Genomic DNA, 10329 nt, shown 5'->3' with positions numbered 1-10329 from the left:
TTTCACCACACCCAGTAACTCTTAAGTGAGTTTTCATAGAGGTCATTGGTTCAAAGTTTAAGAAATCATGTTGTCAGAAGTCCCATCCTGGAGATTTGTAGGGTAATTGTTTAGGTGAGGTAACCTGCACTCTGACTTTACCTTTATCGAATTATTCACGAAATTGTTTGACTCCATTGGAAGTTTTTTGAGAGTCCAACCTAAACCCATTTTCTTGGCAAGGGCAGGGTGGGGGGAATGTAAAAAATTCTGCATCTGCAACCCACCATCACAAGGTGTTAAAGTCAGTTGTGAATTTTATTAAAAATAAGCACTATGCCTGGGTTTCATAAAATTTATACATGAATATGTACAGACACAAATAAAATAATATTAAAAATAAAAAATCACACTTGCTTTCAGGTGGCAGTGGTCCTGGCACCCCACATACATAATGCTAACATTCCCTTTAAAGAAATTGCTTGGCCCAAGGAGACCACAGGTAGAGATCACCGAACCACTAATAAAGCTGTAGCCCGTTGCCTGCAACATTTTCAATTCAGGTCTCAAAAATATATAAATAATTTAACTACAAAACCCAACTTTTTTTTTTTTTTAAATCTTTTGGCACAGTGAAGCATTGGTCAATAGCAGAGAAATGACTGCAGATTCTCTGACACCTCTCTCACACTCAGTCATGCCTATAAATGCCACATACTTACATGGAGCAGGGGCCATTAAACCCCATATAGTAGTCATATCATTTATCCTATGGAATGGTTCCCTGATTTTTTTTAAAGGGACAAATCAATAGAAGGTGCGACAAAAATAGGAATAAGGGGGAGTAAGAAGATAGGAAAAGTCTTTGTGAAGTGAGGGAAGGACAGGCTTGGTCAAGAACCTAAAACAATTATGGAGAACTGGTTTGGTCTTCTGTAAAGTCACAAAAGATGAAAAATAATCTGAATTAAATTTGAACACTTCTGTCAAAAATGCTTTAGCTTTAAGGCACGTTTGATGGAGATTTTTCTATTAACGTCTCTCTCTCTCTCTTTTTTTTTTTTTTTTTTTTGTCTGTCTAGAAAAATACAAAGCCCCGGCCTGCGTTTCCTGCCTCCCCAAAGAAGCCCACCTTTGGGGGGCTCCGCGGCTCTGTTCAGGCCAGAAGCGTCTCCACTGGGTAAGGCAGGTGCGTGCCGGGGCCACAGACCGAGGACGCCTGCAGGGTCGCGGGCAGCCGCAGGGGGCAGTACAGGTGCGCGCCGCCGCCGGCCACCGGGCCTCGAAACGGCTTGGCTGGGGCCGAGGAGGAGAGGGGCGCGAGCAGGAGGTGAGGTGCGGCGGGTGGCACCGCGGGCTGCGCGTCGGTTCCGCGCGCGGCCAGCAACGCCGGCTCGGACGTCCCATACGCGCACAGCGGCAGCAGAGCCCCTCCAGAGGCGCCCGGGAGTAGCGCGGGATATGTGGGCAGCGGCGGGCAGGGCGAGGCGCCCCACGGCAGGCGCGCCCCGGGGACCGCTTCCCCGTCGCGGCGGCTGCGGAACGGTTTGCTGAGGATGCTGTCTATGGCGAAGGAACTGGAGAACTTGCCCGCCGGGCTGGAGCGCCCCTCTTGGCGGGCAGGCGAGCGCGCGCGGGGAGAAGCCGGGGCGGCGGGTGCGGGCGGCGGGAGTGCGGCAGGGGGGTGGGCAGCGGCCTCCTCCGGCCGAAGCCCCGGTGCGGGGGCCGCCGCCCGGTGACTGAGGCGCTTGCGGCGGCGGCGGAAGACCCCGTCGGCGAAGGTGTACTCGCTGTTCGGGTTGAGCATCCAGTAGTTGTCCTTGCCCCAGGGCCGCGAGGGGTCGCGCAGCACCTTGACGAAGCAGTCGTTGAGCGAGAGGTTGTGGCGCACCGAGTTGCGCCAGCCCGTGTAGCTGCCGCGGAAGAAGGGGAACTTGCCCATGAGGTACTCGTTGATCTCGGCCAGCGTCAGGCGCCCGCCCGCCGAGTCGCGGATAGCCATGGCGATGAGCGCGATGTACGAGTACGGGGGCTTGGGCCGCCGCGTGTAGGGCTTGCTGCGCGCGCCCTCGCCGCCCACCGCGCTCCCCGCACCCGGCCCCACCGCGCAGGCCTCCGCGTGCCCCGCCGCCGCCGCCACCGCTGGGCCCTCCTCCTCCTCGCCCGGCCCCCCGCCTGGGCTTGGCTCGCCACCGCCCGCCAGCTCCGCGGCGCCGTTGCCCGCCGCGGGGCTGTTGGCCGCACAGTCCCCGTCCGAGCCCAAGGAGTCGTCGCCAGCTGCCGACAGCGGAGATGGCGCGTTGCTCCCGCCTGCACCCTCCAGATCACTAACCGGCTTGTCCCCGTGGGCCGCGCGGGGGTCAAACACCTCCAACTTCATGCCCGCGCACCCTGGGCCGTACCCTTTCCTTCGCGTGGCCTTGGGAAGCTGGTGCGGGGGGCCGGAATGGAGATCTCGAGGCCAGGGGTCTTCGCCTTTCTTTCCTGGGAGCTCTCCCTCTTCTTGCGAGAGACAGTCACTTTTCCGTTGAAGAGGCTTCTTCCGCTGAAATTTTTTTTGGAGGAGTTGTGCTTATTGGGTGAACTAAGAGGGGCGGAGAGGGAGGAGTTGGGTGGGTACTGTCTTCAGTTCAAGGATGAGAGACTTCGGGGTGAATGCGTACAGGGGCGCGGTTCCACCCTCTGATGCCCAAGTGTGCCGAGTTTGGGACTTCTTGCTGGAAGGAAGAAGCGTGAGCATCTGCTATCCATTCAAGAGACCAGGAGGTGTTCTTCACTGGAGGTCCCAGGTCCGGGGCAGGAATCTTTGGGGCACGGAGATGGTGCCAACCGGTGTTCGTGCCACCCTTGGGGTAGGGTCTGGAGCCCTCAGCCTTGAGCGCCCGCGGAGCCGAGTCCCGGAGGCCCTGGCGCCCGTAGCCGCCTTTCCGCCCCGGCTCTCCGAAGCTGCATCTCCGCGCTGGCCGTCCGCTGTTACATCTCTTTTCCACCTTCGCCCCGGCCCAATATAACCCTGCGGCCGCTCCGAGGGGGCGGGGCCTGGGCGCCGAGGGCCGAGGGGTGGGGGAACGAGGTGGCCTAGGTGGCCGAGCCTCCCCGGAGGGCGCACACCAGGCCGAGGCCATGCGGCAGCGCGGCCGCAAAGTCAGGGCGCAGGTTGTTTGTTTTGGGTCGGCCCGGCCCCGCCCTCCGCCTCCTGCCAATGGGAAGCCTGCGCGCGGCTGGGGGTGTGCGCGTGTCTGTGAGTGTGCCTGCGTGCCGGGCCCCTCCCGCCCCGCTCCTCCCTCAGGTGTGAGCGCCCGACCGCCTGGGAGGGGTCCCTGCGTCTTGCAGCTCCAGGAGACGATTTGGGCAGTGGCGGGGGGGGGGTTATCCTGGGGGGGGGGCACCTGGAGGGGCTGGGTGCAGGGTGGCAGGAACTTTGCTCAGGCCTACGATTCTCCCAAAGAGCACGCGGTGTAGTGAAAACTGCTTCTTCCGAAAGCAAACCCCTGTAGTTACTGACGAAGAGCTGAACAGCAACGACCGCGCAAGACACTTTGCAGGGACCGCTCATGGGAGCCATATGCTGTGCACCTTTCTATGATTTTCTTTGGCGGTCTTTTTTTTCTTTTTTCTTTCTCCCTCCTTCCTATCTTTCTTCTTTTCTTCTCAGTTTTTCTTTTTCTTTCCTTTTTTTCTTTCATACTGGACTTGAAATTGTGATCTTTTCTCCCCCCCCCCCCCCTTTCAGGACCTTGACTCTTGCTCGCTTAAATGGCCTCTGACTTTCACTTTTCTTTCGTTTTCCTTTACCTTTTCTTTACCTGGCTGGTGGCTCTTGGGTAAGAGCAGCATTGTTCCCCTCTTTCCCCCAGGGTTGCTGTATGGCTCAGGGAGCCAGCCTCTGCCTGCGTGTGTACCCCTGCAGAACCCTGCAGACACGGGCGAAGCGGGGGACGTGCTCTTCTCGGTTCCGACTAATCAACGGGAATGAAAGGGAGGGTGTGTTCCCGGGACCGGGAGGGGGGTGGCGAGAGCACGATATGTTTACGACCATTTCTTCCCAATTTCCCCGTGAGGGTTTTTGCTGTGGTTTTGGACCGTCGAGAAAGGGGGACTTTTTTCTGCCGCAGGACGGTTGGGCCTACTACGTGTCAATGCCCCAGGGATGGGGCGCTCTGGACTCCCCCGGAAGGGTGCACTTCTAACCCGCTGCCCTTCCACGCTGAGGTTTCCTCCTTTTTCCTGCCTTTGTTGGACATAGCGACGGAGCTGCGAGTACGTGGAAGCTCACCTTTGATGTTTATTTTATTACTTTCCACCATTTGTGTAGAAAACGTACACAATCCTTTCTTATCTTTATTCAGGCAGTTTTGAAGGCATTTAGAGTGGGGCGGGCAAAATGACAGACTCATCGCGGTTCTGTTAGTTTTGTGTTTGGAGAAATGATTATTTGGAGATTAGACTGACATTTATTGCGTGTTTGAGTTGGGAGTGGGGTGGGGAATGGATTCTTTTCCAGAGATGAGCCTCTCTTTAAGGAATCTGCTCACTCTAGCCCTGGGAGTTTATGGTCCCTTGGACCTGGAGTGGGGGAGTGGGCTAAGGCAAGATAGCAGCCAGGTAAAGAGGCAGCGATTTGTCTAGTGACAAAAGACAGGCACAATGAATGTCATCCTCATTTGAACTCTGGAGGTGGGCAGGGCAAAAGGAAGAAGGCTTATTTTTTGAGTGAGATAAGCGTGGGCAAGTTGGTTGAGGTGGGCGTTCAGTTTGGCTGCAGAGTCTAAGGGAGGCCCTTGAGACACTCCAGTGCCAAGGTGCCCAGCCATCACCCAGTTCCATCTTAGATACAGCATAGGTGTGCTGTACCGCAGGATTGGAGTCACACAGCTAATACCAAACTCGTGACCCTGATGCAGCCCAGACACCTCCAGATTAGCAGCAACACTCACCTCAACACTCACCTCTATGGGCTGTCCTCCCTGGACCCCCATGACTTTCTCCACCCTGGTGCTCTGCATTCCCCTATCTTCCCTCCTCCTCCCTCCCCAGATCCCCCAGCCCAGGTGCAGGAGGCAAGGAGGCTCTCATGTTAGTCTGGGAAGTTTATGGACTAATGGACTGTTGATAGGGATATTGTTCAGAGAGCATAGAAGAAAATTGGGCAACATACTGTGCCCTGCTGCCACGTACACACATGGCCAGGTGGGGCGCAGTTTGGATCTTCTTTGCCTGTAAAAAGAGGGCCATCCAAATGGACTCCTAAATTTTCTCCCATCTCTTGCACGGATAGTTTGCTGGCACTCATTTTTTTTTTTTTTTTTTGGATTGAACGTACAGGAAGTGCATTTTCACCTCTAGGGAGTTTGCAAGGCAAGGTGGTGTGTGAACATGCAGCCCCCCCGGACTATCGTGGCAGTGGCACTCTTTGTTTTAGCCTGCTAGTTCCAGAATGTGCACATCTACTCTGGTGAAAAGAGGGAGGGGGTTGTGGATCTCCTGGGCAGGCAACCTGGAGATGGGGCTTTGATCAAAGGAGTGTTGGCTGCCCCTGGGGAAGGCAGACTGCCCCCATCAGTGCCCATTTATATATATATTTTAAATATTTTATTTATTTATTTGACAGAGATCACAAGTAGGCAGAGAGGCAGGCAGAGAGAGAGAGAGGAGGAGGAAGGCTCCCCGCTGAGCAGAGAGCCCCACGTGGGGCTCGATCCCAGGACCCTGAGATCATGACCCGAGCTGAAGGCAGAGGCTTTAACCCACTGAGCCACCCAGGCGCCCCCCATTTATCTATTTTTTACCCAGTGCCTTCCCTCTTGCTCATCCTCAGCAGGAGCAGACACTTTCTTTACCCCATCTCAGGTGGGAAAGGGATCTGCCAGTCTCTCCTTTGGGATGGGTCTTTCCCTTGCCTCAGTGCTGGGATGCTGGTGGGTGACTGCAGGTTTGGAGCCTAAAAAGGTTGGAAGGGAAAGATGGAGGTGGGAGAATTCTCAGCAAGAAAATCTTTTCTATTTTCAGAGTGACCATTGGTGATGGACCTTGGAAAGAAGGCCCTGGTAAGAATAGCAGGAGGTGGGCTAACTTAAGGAGGTAAAAAGATCCTTAAGAATTAGAGTGGAAGCCCCACTAGGGCAGGAGTTTTGTCTTTTCCCCTCACTGCAGTCTTTTCCCCTTGTCTCCAGAATGTCACATTGTGCCATTTGCTGAGGACAGGCTGCATTTGTCTTTAATTAAGATCAGAAATAAAACTGCTGTTTCCCTTGGTGGTTGATTTTGGTATGTTATCTTTAACTGCTGTTTATAGCCAAGGAAATCACTCACTTTGTCCAGATTTAAGAAAGACAAGAATGGATGGAGAAATGATCCATTCTGTGCATCTCTATCCACAACATCCTCCAGCCCAGGCACTGTAAAAAAAATTCATGTTCAATGTTTTGTTAGTTCATAAGTTCTTCAGAAATGGTTAGAGATTTCTGCTCCCTAATTCTTAATCCATTGGGGGACTAAATACCAGTGGGTAGAGCCTGACTAAACACTTGCAGTTTTGAAAGACCTATTAACTTGTGTTTGTTTTTTTTCCCCCTTGCCTTTTTCTTTCCATGGAGAGAAGTGAATAAGCTATGGCCAAAGATGAGTTCACATTCCCATGATCTTGTGGCCTACCTGAAATGGTTTTAGGCAAAGGAAGATAATGCATGTATCTGTAGACACCAAGAATTAAATTAGCTGGAAGCTATCTGCACATTTAATGATTTGATAGTGCTTCAAACCCCAGTTCTAAATTCTAATGTGGGTGGGAAATAATTTAATTCCTAAAATGCTTAAAGTAATTTGGGAGACTGGAAGTTGATTCTGAGTGGAAATACCAAAGACTTGTCCCCTGAATTGAAAGAACATACTAGGCACGCCTCAGTCGTTGACTGTCTGCCTTGGGCTCAGGTCCTGATCCCAAGACTCTGGGATCAAGCCCTGCACTGGGGTCCCTGCTGGGCTGGAAGCCTGTGTCTCCCTCTCCCACTCCCCCTGCTTGTGTTCCCTGTCTTGCTGTGTCTCTCTCTCTCTCTGTCAAATAAATAAGTAAAATCTTTAAAAAAAAAAAAAGTGAAAGAGCATACAGACTTTGCACAGTGGGAACATGGGATCACCTTGATAACATTCCCTGTGGGCAACCTGGAAACAGTTTTGAGTTTCTTGCTAACCTCCTTTGGTAGCTGCTGTCTGCCTCCAGGTATAAAGAAAAGGTGAACTCAAAAGTACTTTCCTGTGGGAACCTGGACCTGTAGATGAGTCTACATTATAATGCCATTAAGAACCTAAGAGCCCCAGGCACAGAGGACAGGCTAAGGTTCAGAGTCCCAAGGGAAAATGTGTGGCACTGGACCTATGTGAATTCTCTCTTGAGGAACAGAGAGGGTCCTGATTCATAGTTTTAGAAGTCAGGTGGCAGTGAAAGTTCTGTGACTCTTCCTTTCTCCTAGTGAAAACAAAGAGGAAACAATACTTTGTGCCCTGTTATAACCTATACCTCCATTGTTTGGCTGATTGTTTGGTAGATTCTGAAAACTTGGGAAGAATCCTGCAGAGATTCAGGGTGGACGTGTAGGAATGGATAAAAACACGTAATTTTATGTATTTTTGTAATAGACATGGGCTTATGTGTCTGTTTGCCTCCTGTGTTATGGCACTCTGCATTTGGTACTCTGGCCCAGCACCTAGACATGGTTTAATCAAAGAAGTCCAGTATTTTGCTAGGCATTACTGAACAGGTACATACCTAAGGACTATCCTTGAAGTTTTTTTTCTGAGAGTCCAAGGTTCACAACCAGCAAGAAACCCCTTGGGCTTCCATTAACCTGAGGTGTTATTGGGCTACTTGAGTGTAACCTCCAGTTAGTGGGTCCTGGGGAGTGGGGAATGGCAGGCAGATCTAGTAATGGTGGAGAAGAGAGAAAGTAGGTAAAGGCAAATTGAGGAAAGATAAAGGGGAAAGAGAGAAAATGTGAAGTTATGAAGGAGATCAGCCACAGTATTATAGGGGTTAGAGATCACTGAAAAAGCTGTCTCTGCCATTCAGAGACAAAATTCTGCACAATGCATGAAATATTATCAGAGAATGAAAGAAAACCCTTGGGATGATTTGTAACAATAAGATGACAGCATTGATACTGTGGCCATGGAGTCTGTCCCTTCAGAGCTGACCAAGTCTGAGGAATCCTTGTTTAGTTCTAGTCCAGTTTCCCTAATACCTGAAGTTCTTCAAATTTTAAGTTTTCAAAGCTGAAAAAGAAAACCTGAACTTTATTTTACAATGAATTATCTGTTCTCTCTTTTTAAGTTTGAGGCTGCCATTTCCCATAACAAATTAAAAAATCAGATCCTCACCCCAGGTTTGTTGAGAGAAGACTGTCTTTCCAAAGGGGATTCTGAATAGGATGCCTCTGACTCTTAACACCTCTGGGTACTGCCCCATTGTCACACTGTCATACAGGTCCTGGTGAGAAGGGGACAGGTGGCAAATGAGATCCAGTTAGTATCCTCAGATCTACAAATGAGGTTGTACAGCCAAACAAAACAAAATGGGTCTTCGAAGGGTCCTACTCAGCTCTTCCCATCAGGCTAGGGAGGAGTCTTGTGTCATTCTTGCCTTGGCCAGCAGTCCCCAGATTCTGGACCCACAGTCTTGGTTTGTGCATGTGAGGTAGAGGTGGAGTGAAGTCCTCCATTTAACTCGAGAGAAGGTGTTGTCACTCTTTGGATGGGTGATCTGGGGTTTGTGTTCCTGTTCTACCAGACAAGTTACTGGTCCTCACTTTTTTTTTTTTTAAATCTAGAAAAATAACTCTTGTCCAAATTTTAACAGCTCAACTCCCTAGATTACATTCTTTGTCTTATTCTCCTTATCCTTGGGGAGATCATCTGCAAAGATAGACTGTCTTTGTAGGCCCAGTTGGCCAAATTCCTTGGCCATTATCTACTAAGCAAAGTTTCCAGGTGGAAACTGGAAAAGTGAAAAGCAGTCCCTGGGTGGATGGGAAACTTCCTTGGACTATTAAGGCCAGGAGTGCAGCTAATGCCTTAGTCAATGTTCCAGAAAAAAAGAGAAAAGTCAAATCCCCTGTTTTTCTTCCAGAACATTGAGGACAATTGTGTTGTTCAGAGAGGGTAAAACCCATCTTAGCAAATCACATGGGAAAGATTGTGATTGAGATGTGAAGAGAATATCTATCTGATTAAGGGCCTCTCTATTATCTACCATTTTATCATGGAAGATTTCAAGCATATACAAAAGTAAAGATGAAAGTATAATGAAGTCTCATGTAACTATTATCCCAATCAATATTTACTAATTTATAGCCACTTTTATTTTATTTGTATCTTCATTGTCTTCACTTCCCACCCTTCATTAGGTTTTTCTGGATCAAGTCCAGGATACTATATTACTTCTTCTTTAATTACTTTAATATCTCTAAGAGATATGGACTCCTTTTTTTAAAAAATAAAAATATAGCCACAGTATCATTACCACACCTCAAAATATTGCCAATATTTTCATAATATTATCAAATATCTGCTCAGTATTTAAATTTCCTTAGTAGTTTCAGAAAAGATATTTGAAAATGATATATCCAATAAGGAGTTAATATGCAAAATATGTAAAGAACTTAGACAACTTAACATAAAAAACCCCCAAATAATCTTATTTTAAAAGTGGACAAAAGATCTGAATAGACATTTTTCTTTTTCTTTTTTTTTTTTGAATAGACATTTTTCTGAAGAATACATACAAATGGACAATGAACACATGAAAACATGCACAATATCACTAATCATCAGAGAAAAGCAAATCAAAACCACAATGAGATAGCACCTTATACCTGTCAAAATGGCTAAATAAAAAAAAAAAAAACAAGAAATCATAAGTGATGGCAAGGACATGGAGAAAAAGGAACTCTTGTTCACTCTTGATGAGAATTCAAATTAGTGCAGCCACTGTGGAAACCAGTATGGATATTCCTCAAAAAACTAAAAATACAACTACCATGTGATTCAGTAATTCCACTGCTGGATGGCCACCCAAAGGAAATGAAAACATTAATTTGAAAAGATGTATGTGCCCTATGTTTATTGCAAAATTATCTATAGCAAAGATATGGAAGCAACCCAATGTCCATCCATAGTCCATCCATAGATGAATGAATGAAGAAGAATGAATGGAATATTACTCAGCCATAAAAATAGTTGTGATTTTGCCATTTGCAACAACATGGATAGACCTGGATGCTATGATGCTAAGTTGGTCAGAGAAAGAAAAATACCATGTGCTTTCACTCATACGTGGAATTTAAGAAACAAAACAAA

The 10329-nt window shown here is 48.7% G+C and overlaps 1 protein-coding gene across 1 annotated transcript; it reads right to left on the bottom strand.

Moving 5' to 3' along the window:
* Positions 1 to 278: 278 nt before the first annotated feature.
* FOXQ1 (forkhead box Q1) lies at positions 279 to 2388 on the bottom strand. The gene has a single exon (XM_044257845.1). The coding sequence runs from the start codon at positions 2357 to 2359 to the stop codon at positions 1136 to 1138; it is 1224 nt and encodes a 407-aa protein (XP_044113780.1). The 5' UTR covers positions 2360 to 2388; the 3' UTR covers positions 279 to 1135.
* Positions 2389 to 10329: the final 7941 nt, after the last annotated feature.

This window comes from Neovison vison, chromosome 1 (genome assembly GCF_020171115.1).
Source record: "Neovison vison isolate M4711 chromosome 1, ASM_NN_V1, whole genome shotgun sequence".
Taxonomy (NCBI): Eukaryota; Metazoa; Chordata; class Mammalia; order Carnivora; family Mustelidae; genus Neogale; species Neogale vison.
The sequence above is the reverse complement of the archived record's forward strand: the minus strand, read 5'-3'. Positions and strand labels throughout refer to the sequence as shown.